Raw genomic sequence first — 22,082 nt, 5'->3', positions numbered from 1 at the left:
ATATATATACACATACATATGTGACACTCAACTCCACACTAGTTTTTCAACTGTGTCTTTTGCACCATTTCCAAGGGTAAGGGATGGGGTATAATGTACATTATATAAGGTGACTCAGCTGAAATGTTTGGACCTTGTAGGTGCAAAGGGAAATTGCATAGTCTAACTTGTGTTTCAGAAACAGCATTCTTGGCCATCAGGATGTCTCAGTGAATAAAAGCTCTTGATGCAAAGGCCAACAAGTTGCATTCAATCTCCACAACCGAAGTAAAAAGCTGGATGCAGTAGCACATATCTGCAACCACAGCATCCCTACCGAGATGCCAAGTGGAGACAGAAAAATCACCTGGAGACTCAAAGGCCAACTGTAGTAGAAGTTTGGGTTTTTTTAAAAACTCAGTTATGTAAGGAGGTGGTGGTTGCTCCAGGAACCCCAGGGCAAGTGATGCCTTGAAGGCCCATGTAGGTTTCTTTAAAATCTCGCTAATTTCTAGACTCAAGTCTTAGATCTACGGAGCCCACCAGAAACTGTCCACTGTTTGGAGGCACCTTCTCAGCCTGACATCCAAGTAGTTTTCTGCCATCGCATGACCGACCAGTCTGATCATGGAACTTCGAGAGCTTAGGGCTAAAGGCAAGGTGAAGTGGGTGCACGGTAACATTTTCAGGACGTTGGAGAGGTGCAGGGGCTCGGGCCATGCAGGGGTTATCTGTGCAGCCTGTTTGGAGAACTTATCCCTAAGGGGGTGCTGTCAAAATGCTGGTTCCTTTCAGGCAAGCAGCAGGTAGCAAAGGATGTCACACCAGCTGCCCAAGTACCAAGCATCTCTTGCTCACCTACAATCAGCCCTTAACCTTCAAACAGCAGGTCTCCTGGCCCTGAAAATCTGTCATGGACACCTTTGACACTTGGGTAACTTTCAACAACTGGTGACTAGTTTTACTCACCATGACCCCATCATCTTTGGTCTCCAGTAAAGATGGTTGAAACACAACATACTGCTGCTGAGGACTCAGGGACTCAGTTCTGACTTGGGAGGGGGGACAGGCAGGAGTTCCTTTCTGCTTCTTCCTGGATGTAAACATAAGACACCTCCTCTGCAGAAATAAACTTGCTGCATAAACAATTTTTTTAAAACCTCAGTTATGTTATGTAAACAAGTTTTTGTTTTAATCCCAAGTGTGGGATAGGGAGATGCTTTTTTGAATATTTTCTTTATTATAATTTATTTATATTACATCCCGATTGTTATCCCTTCCCTCTTATCTTTCCATTCCCACCCTCCTTCCCTCTTCTGCCATATGCCCCTTGGAGATGTTTTAGTTTGCCTACAGCTGATAACTGCTTCGTGCAGCTCAAAGAGGGGTGTGATCTTTGCCAGCTGCAGTTAGTGGAATTCTGAGGACTCAGAGAGGGTATAAAATACCAGAGCCCAGAGAAAGAAGGATGCTTCCAGGGACACTCAGAGAGAGAGAGAGACAGAGACAAAGAAACAGAACAGGAGACAGAGACACAGAAATATAGAGACAGAGAAAGAAAGACTTGGAGGAGAAGGTTGGAGAAGAAAGAAGGCTGCTGAATATTCTGATGGCTGAGATTGGCACTGCCCCAAAGAACCTGATGCCCCTAACTAGCCTGAACTAAGTTCTAAGGAGACCCACATGCCCTGTGGCTTCTAGCCTTCTTTCTCTCCTACCTGGGGGTTGGGGGAGGAAGGGAGATAGAGGCATTAAGAAACCCAAATGAAATAGATTTTAAAAGGGTGCTACAGCCAACTACCTGGAGTAGGCGCATGGCAGAAACTAGAGAGACTGCCTCAAAGTACAAGGTGAAAACTGACTTGCAAGTCATTCTCAGACTCCTATAGGTGCACCATGGCACTCATGCACCAGAATTCACATATGTATCACATGTGTATCACACACACACACACACACACACTTGCTTTCATATTAAAATAGCATAGTAGTCATTGAAGACCAGGAAGAAAGGATAGAGAGGAAGGTCATACAACAGGTACCAAAATATAACTGAACAAAGCTCCAGTGTTCTTTACCACCGCTGAGTGATGACAGTTTACAACAATTTATTGCATATTTTCATAAGAATTTTAAAAGTCTGAAAGCTTCAAACACAAAGAGATACTGTTTAGAAGAAATGAAAATGCCAATTAAGATAATCTGATCATTACTATACATTACCACATTGTACTCATAAATTTGTACAATTGTGTATCAATCAATTAAATATTTAGGCCCAGCATAGTGGTGCATGTCTTTAATCCCAGCATTAGGGATACAGAGGCAGGTGGATCTCTGGGTTTGAGGCCAGCTTGGTCCACATAGTGAGTTCCAGGACAGCCAGAGTTAAACAGTGAGGCCTTGACTCAAAATAAATAAATGAATAAAACTAAAGAGCTGTAATTTTGTTTTAAGCTACCCAGGCTTTACTAGATTTTAAAATAACTAAGAAAACAGAGAAAAGTATATTTTATTGGCATTTTGGCCTAGCACAGTTCAATTCAAATAAAACAAACAAAGCAATTTATTTAAATTGAGTATAACAATTACAATTGTCTGTTTTGCCATCGTCTGATTGTGTTCATGCAAGTATACAGTCACCACTGTCCTGACTAGAAACTATCAGAGCACCACCTTGCATCTGCAGCACTTGATACATAAATTTCATTGTCAAATTTATCTGCTTTAACAATGTAAACTTTTCTACAAGTAAACTTTAAAAGGTAAAGTGAATGATACTAATCAATAAATCAAATAGAACTATTTCCATATGACATAATTAAACATTGCATAATACTGTTTCAGTAAGAACCACAAAATAATACATTTCACAAGGAAACAGAAACAAAAAGTGAAATGGAAACTCCTAAAGTAGTGTTAAAATACTGAAGAATGCAATGGAAATTTTACCTAAGGGCAACAATAAAATGATCTGACAAAAACAAAATATGGTTAATAGTTTTAACAGTCTTTTTACTGCAAATAATTCCTTTAATCACTATGAATGTCTTATTTTTCTAGCTTCCTTTAAAAAATTACTCTAATTAGTAACATGAGTTGGGTACTGTGTGGGAATTTCACATTTAATGTCAGCTGTAGGGTTGTTACCTCACTCAAAACTTTTAGCACTAAATAATTTTTGCAAATAACCAAAAACATTAAATTACCTTCATAAAAATTACTACTATAAAGTCAAATAATTCCTAAATAAAACAAATCCATTTTAACAAAGTATAGAATAGGGTATACATATATGCTAAAAAACAGAAAAATTACTTAACTAAAAAAGCAAACTATTCATATATCAACAAGACTGATTTGTTCTTTCTGGCTCTTATTAAATACTCCCTAAAAGGTCAGTGAGGATTCCCAGTGCCACTTCGGATCTGTCTGCAGTATACAAGTAAGTGGGATCTGCAATACAAAGCAAACCATTCTAACTCTTTAATCATAATTAAATCATACAGACTGAATTTATAAAACCAATTATAATACTGTACCAAACAAAACAAACTTGTTCTTGTTGCTCTCATTATATTTCAGCTTAATCTATAATCATCAACATTTTTCCATATGTCACCTCAAACCATGCTGACACAAAAAGGTTTGAGAAAGATCTCTGCTGTTTCTACAGATAAATGAAAAAAGCAAAAGAAACTGAAGTAGTAATCCTCCTTGAGCGTCTGACACATCTGGCATGTCAAGCAGCACTTGACACAGCAAGTTTCTTCAAATGATCCATAAACACTTGTAAACTGACGTCGTCTGTGAGAATGGGTGCTCCGGACTCCTGCAGGAAGAGAAGGAGTCGTGATTAGAACACAGGTGGTAGTGAAAACGTGCATGCAGGTCTCTAAAACAGACAAGGAAACCATGTTAAGCAGAGTGATGGCTACTATACGGACCCTGCTTGCTGAGAGGAAAGCTCATGCAAATCCCTAGGATTAACAGGCCTGTCTGCGGTACAGGGGCTACTCCCAAAACATTAATCTTCTGCTGGAAAATAAACCAACTATCCCAGGATGGGGCAAGTACCCACAAAGACCAAGAGTGGCCTGACCTGGTGAGGATGCAGGAAAGGAGGTGGCATCACTGCTGATGGAAACTTGTGTAGCCACCATGGAAATCACTATAGATGCTCTTCAAAACCACTGTTTAATATTTCCGCTTAGGTGTGCAACAATGAAAATATTAGAAAGTCATACAAACAACAAAGTAAAACCACAGCTGCCATGACCCAGCTGTCCCACTTTTGAGCACTTACCTAAGGGTCTAAGTCCTGCCACAGAGATGCGAGCACACTCACATTCGTTGCTAAGTATTCCCAATAGCTAGACTACAAACTAGCCAAGATTTCTATGAGCTTATGAACAGATACGGAAAATGTGGAACACATGCTCAGTGGAACACTACTCAGATACAAAGAAATCATGGAACTTACAGGAAAATGGATGGAACTTGGAATCATTACTAAGAAAAATAGTAAGCCAGACTCAAAAAAAAAAAAGGAACACATTTTCTCTTATAGGCTGAATCTAGACTTGAGAGAATGTGTGTGTATGTATTTCCATTTTCAAAGACAATGTATGTACGTCTTCACTGGTTCACACATACATAAAAATGTGTGAGGTAAGTCTAGGAAGGAGACTATGAGAGAGGAAGAAGTAATTTCAATGAATGAGAGTACTGCAATGGGATACGTCTGACATAAAAACAGAAGGGGGCACTGCTGGGCTTGATCTGGGGCTTCTACATATTCAAAGGTTAATTAATTGTTTGTTCCCAAGTTCCTTCCAAGCACATCCTCACCTATACAAATTGGTGTGGTGTAAAGTTTGCGTCCCAAATTGTCCTTGATTGGCAAATAAAGAGCCTACACCTGGGCTTGGCAAAAGAGAGATAGTGGAGCTAGGATGTGGGCTTCTGAGGATGTCGCAGAAGGACCAGGAGGAGAGGTGGGAGGAAGGAAGGAGGAGGAGCGGTCATCATGGGTTAGCGTGGACTAGAAGCATATGGCCAGGAAGAGCATGCTCTGAGGTCTGCCACGATGGAGAAAAGCAGCCCAAACGGAAACATGTGCAAGTATTTGTGGGGATTTTGGATGGGATGTGCGGCTGGAAGACAACAAAGTAGCTTAGGGGGTTAAGATCTGCCCAGTGAAAATGTCCTTGTTTCCACCATGACAGAATTCTGCCTAAAGACAGGGTAAGCAAGTCCTCAGTATTTCCTGCCTCACAAATAAGTTTGTCAGATGTACTGGGCCAGACGGCTGAAGATGATGCTCCAACGTTATAGAGAGTGTTGGGTGACTGTTCAAGCAGCAAACTGTTATTTTTTCACTTTAGAAGCTGCTAACTTGCACTTTCTGTTTACTTAGTTTAGTTTCACAATTAAGCTTAGTTGTTTAGGCGTTAAGATGTTTTTAGGTGTAGATAGATGTTTTAAATTAACGGAAATGAGATATGATAGATATTGATTGACATTCTGAATTTTAGACTCACCAAGATAGGAAAATGTTTCTTCAAGGTTGCCAAATACAAAAAGCCAAAATATTATGGATGTAATATTAATATAATTCTTGATTGTTTCATAGTTCTTGCTATATGTAGTTTATTTTAATCTTATGTATAATAATATAAATGTACATATAAAAAATATTATTAAAAAATAAAAAAGAAATATTCACAAAAAAGATCTATCTGCCCAGTCACAGTGCTTTAGGGTTATTAAAAATCTGACAGATGTCTGAGTCTTTTATTTTTATAATAGCATGTTAAATAATAACTGCTATATTAGTAATCATATTAATCAATATAAATATTAATAATATTTTTCTACAAGGTACTTAGGGCAATAAAAGGGAATGGGACATGAGAGACTGAAAAAGGCAGAAGAACAGGGAGACAAATTAGAATAAAGTATAATGAAGGCTGGAGGGATGGCACCAACTGTTCAGGCAGCTTACAACTTTTGCAGAGGACCGGAGTTAGACACCAGGAAGGACCCTTACCAGGTAGCACACAATTGCCTGCAACCTCACCCCAGTGAATCTGTTGCCACCTTCTGGCCTTCACAAGCACTGCACAGATACATACAGACACGAGCCTATATAGGTAATTAAAACTCAAATCCTGCCAGGTGTAGTGGCACATATCTTTAATTCCAGTTCTCAAGAGGCAAAGGTATGTCAATCTCTGTGAGTTCAAAGGCAGTGTGGTCTATATAGAAAATTCTGAGACAGCCAGAGTTATGCAGACTCTGTCTTCAAAAAAGGATATAAGTAAGATTAAATTAAAAAAATAAAAACTAAGAAGGCACCATAAAGAAACCTATCACCATGTATGCTAACTTAAACAACTTATAATAATTAAAAAGAAAAACAGTAGCCAAGCATAGTAGAGCATGTCTGTAATCCCAGCACTCAAGGAGGCAGAAGCAGGTGGATCTCTGTGAGTTCAAGGCTAATCTGGTCTACAAAGTACAGCCAGGACAGCCAAGGCTACACAGAAACCCTGTCTTGAAAAAAAAAATCTAAAAACAGAAAAAGAAAAGAAGAAAGAAAGAGAAACAAAAGATAAGAAAACAGCTGGGATTTGCACAGACAGGTCAGCAATCAAGGGAACTTGTTGCTGTAGCAGAAGATCAGGTTTGGTTTTCAGCACCCACATGGCAGGGGACAATCACACAAGTCCAGTGCCAGTTCCAGGGGATCCAACACCCTCTTCTTCCCTCATCATCCTCCTGTTGTACACTCACTCTCTCTCTCTCTCTCTCTCTCTCTCTCTCTCTCTCTCTCTCTCTCTCTCACACACACACACACACACACACACACACACACACACACACACACAAAATCACCATCACCATCATCATCATCTCTTTTTGTTACAATAGCTTATTCTCTAGACTCCCTTCGCTCTGGCATTTTTAACAGAAATGCTAGCTAGAAGGAAGCAAACTCCTATCTTTTCTTCCTTCCTTTCCCTCTTTTTCCTTTCCTTTTTCACTTCCTTTCATCTTTCCTTCTTTTCCCTTCCTCCCTCTCTGTCTGGCTCTACTTCTCTCCATATACATCAGGCTGGTCTCCAACTCACAGAGATTTTCCTACTTCTGCCTCTTAAGTGCTGGAATTAAAGGTGTACATACAGTGCCCAGCTTATGTTATTTTTAAATAGCATATGCTTATCAAATTTTCTAGTCATTTTAATTAATTTTTGTAGGTTTTAAGTAATTAACAGGAGTGAAGGAAAATCTCTAATATCAATTTTAATAAAAGCTACACTCAGAAAACTCTTTGATAAGCCAATCAATTGGCAATGAAATTTTACTGTGTCCCTCAGAGACCACCAACTCTGTGTCTGTTTCTGCACCCACCAGTACTGCAAGGAGGACGTAGGTAGCATAAAGCGGGGTGAGTATCAAGCACGTTTCACTATTACAGGTTTGGGTATCATTATTGTGAACATTCAAATATTTTTTCTCATTCTACACTCATCATTTATTCAGGCGAGCACAGATAACACCAACAACAACCTAGTGCCTCTTGCTTGTAGTCTTTCCTGTAACTAGACTTTTTTTTTTTCCATTTTACTTAGTTTCCACCTCAACACATCCAATCCCAGACCTATATCTGCTATGTATGGAGGAGAAAGGGCTTTTCCTTCTGGGATGTTGGCTGAGTAGGAAAGTCAGCTGGGTGCTTTCTCTGCTTCTCTGAGCAGGTTTTCACCCCAGCGTCAGGCTGCTGAGTCTGTATTGGCAAAACTGAATGTTTGGGATTTTGTTTAAAAACAACAGAAGCCTGTTTGTTTTCTTCTAATGAGAGACAGAAAAGGAATGACCCTAGATGGGAAGGGACATGGGAAGGAACTGGGAGGAGCAGAGGGAGGGAAAACACAAACAGGATATATTATGTGAGAAAAAAAAATCTATTTTCAATAAAAGAAACAAAAATAAAATATATCCAGGAGCTCAGCAGATAAAGATGTTTGCCATGCAAGCCTGGAGACCTGAGTTCAATCCCTTGCATAAACATAAAGGTGAAACTAGAGAGCTAACTTCAATGTTGTCCTCTGACCTCTAAATGTGTACTGTGGCATGTGTGCACATACACATACATACATTGCATACATTCCAATAATAATAAATAAAATTGAAAAACTAAAACAAAATACACCCAGAATTAGACAGCTAGGCTCAAGCTTTACACCACTTAGGATATAAAGCACTGCATAAAAGTGCTGCAGTGATGCCCTCTTCAGGCCATTCCATGGATAATACTTACCACAGGAATTGTGCTTCTGTGAGTACTTGTGTGAGTATGCTTGTGTGTGTTTGTATGTGGGTGCATGCATGTGTACATGTGTTGTTCCTTTTTTTCATTATTACAAGTCATCATTATAAGTTTTTTTTCTTCCCACAGGTTTGCCTTATAAGCCAGAACCTTGTTTCTGTAATTTGATTATTCATCAGTCTTTCCCTTTTTTCAGAAGCATAGACACCATCCAAAACATTTCTCATATCCTTAATCCAGACATGGTGCTAGAGGAGCTGAGAGTTTTACATCTTGATCTGCAGGCAGGAGGAGACTGTATCACACAAGTCTGACTTGAGCATATATGAGACCTCAAAGACACCTCCACAGTGCCACACTTCCTCCAACAAGTCCACACCTACTCCAATAAGGCCATAGCTCCTAATAGTGTCATTCCTTATGAGTCAAACATTCAAACACATGAGTCTATGGGGCTATTCCTCTTCAAACCACCAGAGTGGGTAAAGGTATTTTCCCCAAGGCTAAATTCCATTCCTGGGACCCATACCTAGAAGGAGAGAATCAACTCTGGCAAGCTGTCCTCTGACTTCACATTCACTTTGCACAGTGGTGCAAACCCACATTAAATAAATGCTTTAAAAAAAAAATTCACATGTCAAGAAAGACTATAGGGGCAGGTGTGGCAGCACATAATTGTAGTCCCAGCACTCAGGAGGATGAAGGAAAATTATCATAATTTCAAGTCCTAGCTGGGCCACAAAGTAAGATTTACTTAAAAAAAAAAAGACAAGAAAAAAAAGAAAAGGAAATGAAAAGAAAAAAAGAATACAGGTGTGGTGGCACATGCTTTTAATCCCAGCACTCAGGGAGGCAGAGGCAAGTGGATCTCTGTGAGTTCAAGGCCAGCCTGGTCTACAAGAGTCCAGGACAGCCAGGGCTAGACAGAGAACCCCTATCTCAAAAAAAAAAACAAAAAAACAAAAAAACAAAAAACAAGAAGAAGCAGAAGGAGGAAAGTTGGGGCCGGGGAGTGTGTGACACACAGGTGGGAGTGAGGGCCACAGAGCACAACTCTTGTGAGTTGGCTCTCTACTGCCATTTGGCAGAATCTGGAGATTGAACTCAGGTTGTCAGACTGCTCCAAGAGGCCCTTAAGGGCTCTTGATATTCAATCCATTACAAATACTATTTCTATAAGTATATTTTTATTTTATGTGTATGAATGTATGTGCATGTATATATGTGCACTACATGCATGAAGTGACCACAGAGTCTAGAAGAGGGGGCATTAAATCCCTTGGAACTAGAAGTACAAATGACTGTGAAGCCATGTAGGTTGCTGGGACTCACACCCTAGTCCTCCACAAGAGGTCTAGGCTTAGCCATTTCTTACTGGCTTAGCCATTTCTCCAGCCCCAAAGTACTATTATTTTAAAGTCTCTTTTCACCTCCCTTTCTCCATGCTAGTTATTACTTACTTCTTTGAACTAGTTATTGATGTTATTTTCCTAACCTCTTAGTTTTATTTTGTTTTGTTGTTGTTGTTGTTGGGTTGTTTGTTTTGCTTAACTATATCTACGTTTCCCTTCCTTTGGGATCCAAAACTAAAACCAAAACTCAGTTCTCAAAACTAAGAATGGTAGAATGGCAGGTTGGTGGTATATTCTGCATCTAAAACTACATTTCTTAGCGTTACACTTGGTTTCTTGTTCCCCAGCAAAACGGACAAGGGTGAAGGATGGTACCGATGGTGTATTGCACGCTTAGTCATGAGTTCTGTCATATACAGCCATGTCTTTTCCACATTCCTAAGATGAAGCGCCTTTCCTTACTATAAATATCTCCCCATCTTTCATGACTTTTCAACCTTGGATTTGATATGTCTATATCAGAAAGCCTAAAACAACAATAAAAACCTCCCTAATTGCACACCACCTCCATAGATCTACCATACTCAAGGATAATACAACAATCCTGTCACACAGCCATTTCACGGATTCAGTGGAATGGCAGCAGCTTTGTAGGGTGATAAGGGTGTTCCCAAAGTGAATGAAACAAAACCACAGAGAGGGAAACATGTTCAGTGTGGTCAAAGCAGAATGAGAAACCTAATTTAGCTAAACGGTCCAAATGCTAGCTAACCACAAAAGAGATATTTGAATAGAGCAGTAAGGACCCTCAGTAACAACACGGAGAATAATTGATACTATATGTAATTTAGCCAAGCATGTTGATTTTGGAGCTGACATTCAGGCCACTAAGTTAGAAGACTAATCTGAGTCTGGAAATGGGGATAGCTGAAGTCTTGAGATCAGTTAGCAAGGAATTCCAACAGTCTGTGACAGTAGCAAGAGGGCCTGGCTTTGGTCAATGGCATGGTGGAGAGGGAATGGTAAATGAAATAGACAAAACAGATGTGAGTAATCAGAAATGGGAAGGAGAAGTTGTAAATGACGAGCTTTGAGTCTTGGAAATGAAGAGACTAGTTCTGTCTGTGAAATGTCTACAGGAAGTTCAAGTCTATAGCTCACTTTGAAGCCAAACTAAAGGTGACATCTGAAGCCATAGAATGGATGCAGCCACCCAAAGAAGCCATGGGCAAGTTTTAGCACTGTTCTATAAAGATGTGCCGAAGATGAAAGACCAAAGAGATGTGCTCGTGTGATTTTTAAAGTTTCGGAAGGAAGGGAGACTGTGTTTGGTAGGGCTTACCGGAGAGGGCTCACTAGAGCAGTTGCTGCAGTGAGAGGCTCTTAGCACCAGGCACAGGCTACGGCCCTGAGTTCTTCTCTGAACAGTTATTGCTTATTGATCTTCCCATCCCATGCCCAAAGCTAATCAATGGGCACCACTCTACAACATCAATATCAAAGTAGTACTTTCCTTCCATTTTTCCACTTATTGGCAAAAGTTCTCTGGGCGATGTTGGCTTGGCTCAAACCCCCAACTTATCTTGCTCCTCAATCAATTATTTTTAAAATAGTTGGGAAGGAAACGCAATAAGCAGCCACACATGGCACACAAATTCACTGGCTAACACTGAGCCATGCTAGCTTTATGTTTCTTCTTTTTCCTTTTTCTTCTTTCTGCTGAATCATTTCTGCAAGTGTGAAGATGCCAAGACATTTTGCCAGTATGTGTATCTTCTAAAATTAATGGCAAACTCCACATAACCCCAACACTAAACTCGCACTCAAGGTATTGTACTAGCTATCTGACTGTCTATGCCCAAATTTCACAAGACACCCCACTCATGTTCGTTATAGCTATCCCATCTAATGCAGGACGCAGTCAGGATTCATCTGTGCACGCTGCTGGCCTGACCTGGCGTAAAGTCATTTCCTGCAACTTCCACTAAAGTCCATAAAGTCTACTTTTGAAGTACCTCCTGACTCTATTCTCTATGTCATCTTGCCTTCACTCCCTTCACTTGCCTTACCTCAGTTAACAGAGCTTGAACCTGCACATGTCTAAGATTCAAATTTGCTCCTCTGTCCAACAGCATTCAGCAACCCCCAAGTAAAGACAACTGCTCAGTCTTTACCCAGGCATTCCAGTTTTCAGTCCTACAGCTCATCTCTTTGTACACCCTGTCATCTCAGCTTGTACTTTCTACCTGGAATTCCCTGCTCGTGCCATCTTCACCTACAGAAATAAAAGCCTTCCTTAAGCTGAGCAGTCTTTTCACTGAGCTTCTTCCTCCTCATACACTCTCTCCTGTCCCACCATGCACCACTTCCTTTTCCACCCCTCCAATCCGTTACAGCTCTCTGCAGTCACCCTCGGCATATTCTGTCTTGTACATCACTGGTGTAGCTTATCTATAGCATTAGACCATAAGTTCTCTAAAGGTGTGGGAGACTGACATCACACCCTGAAGTGCCAGCACAGAGGCCATGCAGACTGAATATTCCATAAATGTTGACAACTTACAACCATCAAGAGGTAGGACTTAAACCAATTTGAATATAGTGATAGTAACTTCCAGCTTCTTGCCTCTCCTTAACTGTAATCCCTGGGCTCTCCTGGACTCCTGTGACCTTTTATGGCTTACAGCCTGACATTACACTTGAATCATCCTATGCCTAGCTCATACACTTTATTGCTCCTTGCCTCAAGTGTATTAATGCTAAACTGGGAATCTGAAGAGATTCTATGTGACAGAATCATGTTTTTGTTTTCCAAGGTAGTGCCAATTACTAATTATATTTTCTACTCTTCCCTTATACTTTCCCACAGAAACCATCATTAAATATACAGGAAAAATGTAGCTTTTACTTAACTAAGAACAAAAAGAGAAATGATTTCCAATACTGCTATTCACACTTACCTGCCCCCAGGCATACATGTTATTATGAGTCTGTGAAGGGTTGACTTTCGAAAGGAGGAAACGTGCCTTAAAAGCAAAAACAAATAAGTAAATAAATAAATGTAGAGATAAATAATCGTACTGATCAAAAAAAGACTTAGCAAGATAGGCTACATACAATATACTATCTAATACCAACTTAAGTGAATACATTGGTAAACTAGTTAAAATGTAACACTTACAAAGATTATATTTTAAAATGCCATAGTATAAGTAATGTACTCTTTCAACATTACATATTTATAACGTTCATAAAAAAACCACTGAATCCCAAACTCAGCATATGAAAGTTGTGTGTACAGGACTAGACAGATGGCTCCAGCTGCTCTTGCAGGGTATCTGGGTTGGATTCCAGCACACATGGTGGCTCACACTCCCTCTCCTGACTTTTTTCAGCACAGTATGAATGTGGTATACAGACATAAATGCAGGCAAAATACTCAAACACGTGAAATAAAAACGTTTACAAATTTTTAAAATTATAAACATAAAACTTACTTTAAAATGAGTATGAAAATAGTTTTTACTAACTAGTCTGAAACAACAGAAGTCTAAAGCCTCACAAAATGATACAAAACAAAATGAAAATCTACATTATTTTACTTTAATAAACCTCAAACTTCTTAAGCCACAGGTGATGACTTAGGCAACATTTTATCCATCCTCTACTACAGCTAATCAATCAATCAATCAATCAGTAAGCAATTAAATAAGGAAAATAATTATACACATTAAGATACTGACAGGGCTGGAGAGATGGCTCAGAGGTTAAGAGCACTGAGATTAAGACCTCTTCCAGAGGTCCTGAGTTCAACTCCCAGCAACCACATGGTGTCTCACAATCATCTATAATGAGATCTGATGCACTCTTCTGGTGTGCATGAAGATAGTATACTCATATACATAAAATAAATAAATAATTTTTTTTTAAAAATTGATGAGTGAATTCATCAAAAAAATTAATTCATTCTAGAAGAACATAAGTAATCTGATCTTTTGAAATTTAGAATCATACAAAAATCTTTTTCTGCACTAGTCCTAGAATAAGAAGGCCAGAATTCAATCACTAACCCCCAGTTAGGTCAGCAGGCTTACAAATGTAATCTCAGTATGCAGGAGGCTGAGGCAGAAGGAATGTTCAAGGTCAGCCTCAGCTACACAGTAAGATACTATTTCTTAAAAGAAGAACAAGAACAAGAAAAGAAAAAGAAAATAAACCCTATTTCCATCATTTAATGTGCTTCCTTGACACAAATAACTTAAGTCTTAATTCTATTACATAAAAAGTAAAGAACAATAATAGAATTAGCATGCAGCTCAAATGAAAGAGGCACAGAAAATGCTTACAAAATCTCAATACATGATAGCTCTTATTATAAATACAATAAAACTAATAAATTGCCACTGTCTACACACTAGGAACACAACAGTAAACAAACTACACCCAGCTTTATTTATGGAGTAAGAAAAATATGTAGCAACACATAGAAAACTGTTATAGCTCTGACTAGTGCAAGAATGTGTGCTAAGCAACTCTAACCTGACCATGTATGTGCATACACAGATCTAGTCACTCCTATGAGTTCTAACAACCATAAAGCTCTTTTTAATTCTATAATGTTTTCTTTAACCTGACAAGTTACTTTCTACAAAACTGAAACAAGTTTTAAAAACTTCATATTCATAGGCCTTATCAGTAAACAGCTTTAAGAAAAGCACACTAAATTATTTTCCAAGCCGTTCTTATATTTTTGCTAACCTAGAGCTGGCACACTGTCTGGGCAGGCGGCATCATGGAGGTTACAGGAGCTATGATGGAAACAGAACTAGAGAAGATTGGCTGTTTAGGCAACTAGGCAATAGCTGTATGCTTTGTTCTCAAAGCAGTGCCAAAAGCAAGTACCACTGCCTTCCCCTCCTGCCTCCTGCCCTTGCCCTTGGCTTTGGTGGCAAACTGCCCGTGTTACAATCAGACACAAGCAGGGGCCTCACTGTAGCCCCACACACAGCACAGGGATGCTCCTCACCTGGCTGCCACCGTGCTCAGTGTCAATGTATCTCGGCATTGGAAATCTGGAATGAAGAATCTCTTGCGCATCATCTACTGGGGCTTGCAGAAGGTGCCGGAAGTTTTCATATTCTGGCATGTCTTGGTATCCAGACTTCCGCCACTGTGCTATAGTCTAATTTTAAAAAGAATTCAAGGAATTTATGTTAAATTTCTTTGTGATCTAAAATTCTTTTTTTTTGTTTGTTTGTTTTGTTTTTTTGTTTTTTGTTTTTTGAGACAGGGTTTCTCTGTGTAGCCTTGGCTGTCCTGGACTGGCTTTGTAGACCAGGCTAGCCTCAAACTCACAGCGATCCGCCTGCCTCTGCCTCCAGAGTGCTGGGATTAAAGGCGTGCGCCACCACACCCGGCGTGATCTAAAATTCTTGAGTAGACTTTTCTTCAAATGACATTATCTTCAGAAAAGACAAAATAAGAAAATACTCCCACTTACTCAACTTTTAAAATAACAAGTATTTTTTTCCATAGAGAAAATATAAGTAAAAAAATATATTATTAAATGCAAAATAAGCATATTTTTTCTCCAATTTAAAAGTAAAAACAAGCCAGGCATGATGGCGCACGCCTTTAATCCCAGCACTCGGGAGGCAGAGGCAGGTGGATCTACAAAGCAAGTCCAGGACAGCCAAGGCTACACAGAGAAACCCTGTCTCAAAAAAACAAAATAAATAAATAAATAAATAAGAAAAAACAAAACTAGGTGCATTAAATGCGTCTGTAATCTCAGCTGCTCAGAAAGCTGAGGTGGGGTGACTTAAAAGCCAATGTATACTACAAGTAAGCCCCAATCGATTAAAGAATGAATGAGGGAAGGAAGGAAGGAGAAAGGAAGAAGTCCAATGTAAAAACAAGTTTAAAGAAAGGAAAGACAGGCTGAGTGAGATGGCCATGCCTGTGATCACAGCACTGAAGAAGCTGAGGCAAGAGGATCACACAAGCCTGAGGCCAGCCTGGCCAACTTGCCAAGTCCCAGACCAACCAGGGCTACAAAGTATGACTTCAAAAACTAAAACAAAAGAACATGGCTCAGAGGTTAAACACATTGGCTGCACTTCCAAAGGTCCTGAGTTCAATTCCCAGCAATCACATGGTGGCTCACAACCATCTATAAAGAGATCTGGTGCCCTCTTCTGGCATGCAAGTGTACATATAATGTAGGCAAAACAGTGCATACCAAAATAAACAAATCTTTAAAAAATAAATAAATAAACAAACAAACAAAAGCAATTTTATTCAAAAACTTAATAACTTTGAACATGAAAAATAGGATTTTCTATTTGTAATATTTTAGTACTCAAAAATGTTTGGATTTTGAAGTATGTTGAATTTTTAGTTTTTGGATTAGACAATCAAGTATTTTATAAAATATATTTTATAAAAATTGTACTAAAACTACATTTTATAAAAATATAAATCAAAACTTTTCATAGACTAAATATGAGCCACCTATTATACAGGGAAAACTTTTTACCCAGAATGAAAATATTTCACATACATAGATTTAAATCTATCATCTTACCTCACCGTGATATATCAAAATCTGGAAAAATGTGTCCATGAGAAGAATGCGGTCTGCAAGAATGCTGCTGCTATCTAGAAGAACTGGCTGAAATGAAGCAATAATAGGGATATGGTTATCATCTACATTTTTTAAATTTTTGTTTTAAATTTGCTAGGAGTATTATATATTATAGCATTACCTAACAAAGCATGCTTTTGTAGCTCCTACTCCCCTTCATCTTATTTCTTAAATTTTAAATTTACAAAATATTTCCTCACATTGCAAACTCTCAATGTATTTTAATTTTCTAAGGACTCTGTAACACTGACGTAATTTTAAAAAGTCAATGTACCAGGCATGACAGTACACAACTGTTATCCCAGCACTGGGGAGGCAGACGCAGGTGAGTCTGTGAGTTCCAGGCCAGCCTGGGCTACACAGCACATTCCAGGACAGCCAAGGCTATCTACAGAGACTATCTCAAAAAAAAGTTTTAAAGATTGAAGGAGAAATCAAAGATGGCTCCTAAGCCTGATGACAGTCATACTGAGGGAGAGATAAATAAAAGGCCTGGGATATAAGAAATTTGAGGTATTTGAGAAAACAGCTCTGAATATGAAATGAAGCTCCTTAAATTGATTATCAATTTGAGTAACACATGCACGAAGATGACAACCAAAGCTATAGGGTTAGCTCCATCATTTAGAAAAACTGAAGAGAAGGAAAGCCAAGCCTGAGCACTTGCCAAAGGAGAGGCTTACGCCTTAATCTCAGCACTTGGGAGGCTGAGGCAGGAAATTCATTGAGTTTCAGACCAGCCTGGGCTACAGAGTAAGATCCTTTCTCAAACAAACAAATGTGAGTTCGAGACCAGCCTGATCTACAAAGTAAGTCCAGGACAGCCAAAGCTATCATAGAGAAACCCTGTCTCGAAAACCCAAAACAAACAAACAAACAAAAGACTAATTTGTTAATCTTTTTTTAAGGACCTAAGATTTAGAAGTCTAAAAGAGGAAACTAGGAAAATGAGACTAAAAAGTTCTTTGTGGGCAGAAAGAAAACTGGGAAGGAATAATAGGTACCAGAACCCCAGAGCAAAAGGTTTTGAAGGGAAAAGCCTTCTCCAGAGAAATGTTGTTGAGAGTTTGCTGAAGGATGCTGTCCAACATGGGTGATGTTGATAAGTATATTATAACATAATGTCAAGGAAAAAAACTGCCTCATATAAGTTGAGAAGAGACTGTGAGGTCAAACGTATAGACAATGGTGGAGAGAGACTCGCAGTGGTTAACAGTACTCGCTGTTCCTCCAGAGGCGAGTTCAGTACCCAGAATTCACACCAAGCAGCTCACAACTCCAGGTAATTCTGGCTACAGGCGACAAAACAGCCTCCCCATCCTCCATGACCAGCCACATGCATGTGCATATACTGACACACATACATACACAATATATAAAAATAAAAATATTTTTTCAAGTATGGGGCTGAAGAAATGGCACAGCAGCTACATGGTGACTGTGTCTAACTCTATTTCCAGGGGATCTAGAACCCTCTTCTAGCCTCTCAGACACCAGACACCAAGCATGCACATGGTGCACAGAAATAAATGCAGGCACACAAAAACTTCAAATTTTTTAAAAACTTAAGTATGGACAACAAATAAGTTTGAGTTCAATTGTGTCAGGAAACAGAGAAATTAAGTGATAATCAGAGAAAATAAAGGAAACAGTGTTTTTAATGATTTTCTTTTAAAGATGAGCACTATTAAAAGTTACTATGTTGATGAGAATGGCACAAATAGGAGGAAAAAATGGAGAGAATGAGAACTCTAAAAGCAAAGCCTTAGGCAGATGCAGCTACAGCATGGCTGGGATCGGACAAAGACAGGGGCTCAAAATGAAGGACTCCCGTTCTTTTCTAAGCTAGTCTACAATTCTCAGGTGTCTACAACTTATAGATGCTACTCAGAAGTCACAAAGCTATTATAAAATTTACTTTCCAGATCAAAGGAGCTAAACGTCCAAGAAATTACTTCCTAAAAAGAATATAGTAGCAGGCCAGGCATGGTGGCAAATGCTTTTAATCCTAGTACTCAGGAGGCAGGAACAGGAGCATCTCTGTGAGTCTGAGGCCAGCCTGATCTACACAGTGAGTTCCAAGACAGCCAGGGCTACACAGAGAAATCTCATCTCAAAAAGACAACAACAACCAAAAGTATCAAACGGCAGCATCATTTCATCTACTATTTTAAAAGACCTGAAGTAAAACTGATCAATAGCTCTCTCTCTCTCTCTCATAAACATCCAGTTAAAAAGTACTATTTCCAAATACAGCCATTATATAGTTTTAAATGGTAAAATGGACAACTTTATTTGATAACAGGTCAAAGTGTGTGAAAAAGTTTTCTAAAATAGCCCAGAGGGTGGCTTTATCAATTGTATCTCTGTTTTCAAAGAACCAAAGGAAAATGAGATATGTAAAAACAAGAGACTTAATTTTGACAGACTGACAGACTGAGCTATAAGTTAGCCATCTCCCCCAGAACCATGATCATTTCCAAGCCCTGCTAAAGACAAAGACAAAACATAAACCTTGGTAGCTTTATCAAGCAAACACGAAACACAATCATCCAAGAGTATCTTCTATGAATTTCTGTATCATTCTAATGGTTTTGTATTATTTAATGATATAACCTACCACACCACCTACTTCGTAGGGAATGCATAAGCGTTTTAAAATGAGTATTTGAGAGAGTAATTTAACAAATTCCAACTGTTTCAAAACAACAGTTGCTTTCACTCTCTCAATGCCACACATCACAGTAACCAGGCAATCAGCTCTTCTTCCTTGCCCGCTTACCTCCGGGGGCCCGCTGAAAGAATAGGCATACAGAATGGGCTGAATCATGATGAGAGACTGAGTCAGATCCTGACGCATGAAATGGTGACGATAATATGAACTCTCATCAGGACTGTTGTTAAAAACTTGCAAGAAGGGAGATCTTCTTAAATGAAACATAAACTACAAGATAAAACAGGTGAGATAGCTTTTACTGATTTTAGTATGGCAAGAGCAGTTCTCTAACACCAAAACATTTGCTGACATTATTCTGTCACGCTAGCAACATGAAAACATAGGTTCTGTTAATAGTACACTAAAGTAGGACTACAGAGACGACTCAGCAGTTAAGTGAATTTACTTATGGACCCAGAGTTAAGGGGTTTTCAGTTACCAGAACCTGCCGTGGGGTTCACAACTCCCTGTAACTTAATTTCAGGATATCAGAAGCCCTAGCTTCTGTAGGCACTTGCACACACATGGTGCACATAAAATTATACAGGCATACACACAGACATATAAAATAAAAAAATAAATAAGTAGTCATTCTTTAAGAGAATATTCTAAAGTATTTTTATATCGCAAGAAAGTCTATCATGTTTTCATGAGCTCCGTCTGGGCTGGTGAGGCTGCTCTGCAGTTACGCAAGCTTGCCAGGCAAGCGTGAAGCCTGGCTGCTCCAATAACAAGCTGCACAGGGAGGCTTCAGACCTCGGCTCAAAAAAAAAACAAAAATGGGCCAACGGGCCAGGCAGTGATGCCGCACACCTTTAAACCAGCTCTCAAGAGGCAGAGGCAGGGGGATCTCTGTGAGTTTGAGGCCAGCATGGTCAACAGAGTGAGTTTCAGAACAGCCAGGGCTCTGTTTCACAGAGACACCCTATATTTAAAAAAATTAAAATAGAAAAAAATTAAAAAGGAGAAAGAAATTGAAGTTTCAGGACAAAGCTTTTAGAGGCAAAAACGAATTTCACTGAAGTACTGAAGGTACAAGTGAATAATCCCCACACTTGGGAAGACTAAGACAAGAGAATGACAAGTTCAAAACTAATCCTGGCCTCATAACAAGACCCTGTCTCAAAGACTGGAGAAAAACAAAACAAAAAAGAAAAACAGCAGACTGACAGACAAACACAGATGGTAAAGGTGCTGTGAGGCAAGTTAAGCTCACATATCTTACCTAGTAGGGCATAAAATTGTCCGAAGGTGATGATAACATGCCATTATCTCATTGGGAAAAATGCTTCATGCAGTTTATTATCATTGTAATTAGAGTCTCTTACCTCAGATGGCAAGCTATTGGGGGTTAGCCTTGCTTGCACCCACAGTTAAGTCTTCAAGCACCATAAATAATAACTATTTGTAAGGCCCATACAGGGATAATATATTTTTTCATTGACCACAAGCATAAAATTCACTTCTGAGTTATCCCAAAATTTACCTAAGAGAATAATCCAATAAAATATGTTCATATGTAATTATTAAAAGACAAACAACAACCCAGGCGTCATGGTGCATACCTTTAATCCGTCCTAGCACTCGGGAGGCAGAGGCAGGCAGATCACTGAGTTCGAGGGCAGGCTGGTCTACAAAGCAGTCCAGGACAGCCAAGGCTATATAGAGAGACCCTACCTTTAAAAACCAAAGGAAAGAAAACCCAAAAGACAAACAACAAAAAAGATGAAACTCAGGGCTGTTGGCAAAAAGAGAAAAGAACATGTTCTTTGACCTACTTACCTGTGGATAAAGGGAAAATGTTTCTGAAAATCGGAAGGAATTTGGATCATCTTTGTGATACTCTCCAAATTTCTGACACTAAATAAAATAAAACATTATCAATTTGTTTCTGTTATAATAATTCTGCCCATAAATAATTTATTTATAAAAAGTTGCTACTTTTTAGGAGACAGAGTTTCAACATAAGGTAAAGTTGAAATACTGTGAATTGACTTAGCAAGAGTGATTACAATAAAAAAATTTTTTTAATTATTTGAAAAGATACTGCAGTATCTACCCAAGGACAGAAAGATGCACCATCAACACACCATAGCAGCTATAAAAATAAGCTGCTGGCACAAAGTTTGCTATACTGAAAATGCCAAAACAAAAACAAAAACAAAGCAAAATGCCTAGCAAAGAAAAAGATTTACAGAAGCAGAAACTAGAATAAGATGCAGTCATGTGCACAAACAACAGAGAAGCAAGCCATGTCTAAGAACATGGCAAGAAGCATCCAGCTGCCTTGCACAATTACGAGCTCTTACTACAACGGTCCAGAACCTTAGCCATCATCCTCACTTTGTTAAACAAAAAGTCTCTGCCCCACAGACCCATGTGTTGGAGGCTTGGTCACCAGCTCAAATCACCAATGGTATTTTGATCCCTGGGGCATGCCTTGAAAAAAAAAAAACTGTAGAATCAGCCTCTCTTTCTCACTGCAGCATCACCACAGGCCTAAAGCAACAAGCCAAGGATCATAAACCAAAAACTCTAGTAAAACAATGATCCAAAATAAACCCCGTGTTGTAATGAAGGAAATGTGACTAATATTTATATAATGCAATTCTCAGTTTTGGAAATCATACTAAGGCCCAAAAAACAGGCAACAGATGTTTTACAAAAAGTAGAATAGTGTTTTGATTGTATCAGCTTTTCTCCCAAATTGCCTCCACTAGTCGCCTCTTAATGTGACTCCACCAATAACCTGTCCTCTGGCTCAGCTGCTGTGTGCATGTTGTGAGCTGTTCAGTGTGTGGCTAACAGCTGGCTATACATGGTGAGGAAACTGTAATGTTGTGCCTACTGCAATTGTCTCATTTCATTATTCACCAGGCCCTTATGAATTTTATTAGTGTTTCTCTTTTTAAAAATATATCAGACAACTAGAGCAGTTTGTGAAGTTGATATGTGAGATAGAAGAGAAGTCTAACCCTGCTAAGAACTCTAAAAAAAATCATGAATCTTTTGTGCAGCAAAGGACAAAGAAAAACATCTTTCTTTTTTCAATAG

General features: G+C 39.0%; 1 protein-coding gene across 4 annotated transcripts in view; it reads right to left on the bottom strand.

Annotated features, from left to right (window-relative positions):
* Window positions 1-2,473: 2,473 nt before the first annotated feature.
* The window catches only part of SEC23A (SEC23 homolog A, COPII coat complex component), a 57,036-nt gene continuing 37,427 nt past the window's right edge, over window positions 2,474-22,082 (bottom strand). For all 4 annotated transcript variants that reach the window (XM_084792731.1, XM_084792732.1, XM_084792730.1 and 1 more), the window contains exons 15-20: window positions 20,811-20,888; window positions 19,095-19,256; window positions 16,253-16,339; window positions 14,693-14,848; window positions 12,627-12,692; window positions 2,474-3,811 (exon numbers count right to left, since the gene is read on the bottom strand). In XM_084792731.1, coding sequence (XP_084648857.1) covers window positions 3,722-3,811; window positions 12,627-12,692; window positions 14,693-14,848; window positions 16,253-16,339; window positions 19,095-19,256; window positions 20,811-20,888 — 639 coding nt within the window. In that variant the 3' untranslated portion in view covers window positions 2,474-3,721. The remainder of the gene's footprint in view (window positions 3,812-12,626; window positions 12,693-14,692; window positions 14,849-16,252; window positions 16,340-19,094; window positions 19,257-20,810; window positions 20,889-22,082) is intronic.

The sequence above is a fragment of the Acomys minous genome (assembly GCF_964271855.1).
Source record: "Acomys minous genome assembly, chromosome: 8".
NCBI lineage: Eukaryota > Metazoa > Chordata > Mammalia > Rodentia > Muridae > Acomys > Acomys minous.
The sequence above is the reverse complement of the archived record's forward strand: the minus strand, read 5'-3'. Positions and strand labels throughout refer to the sequence as shown.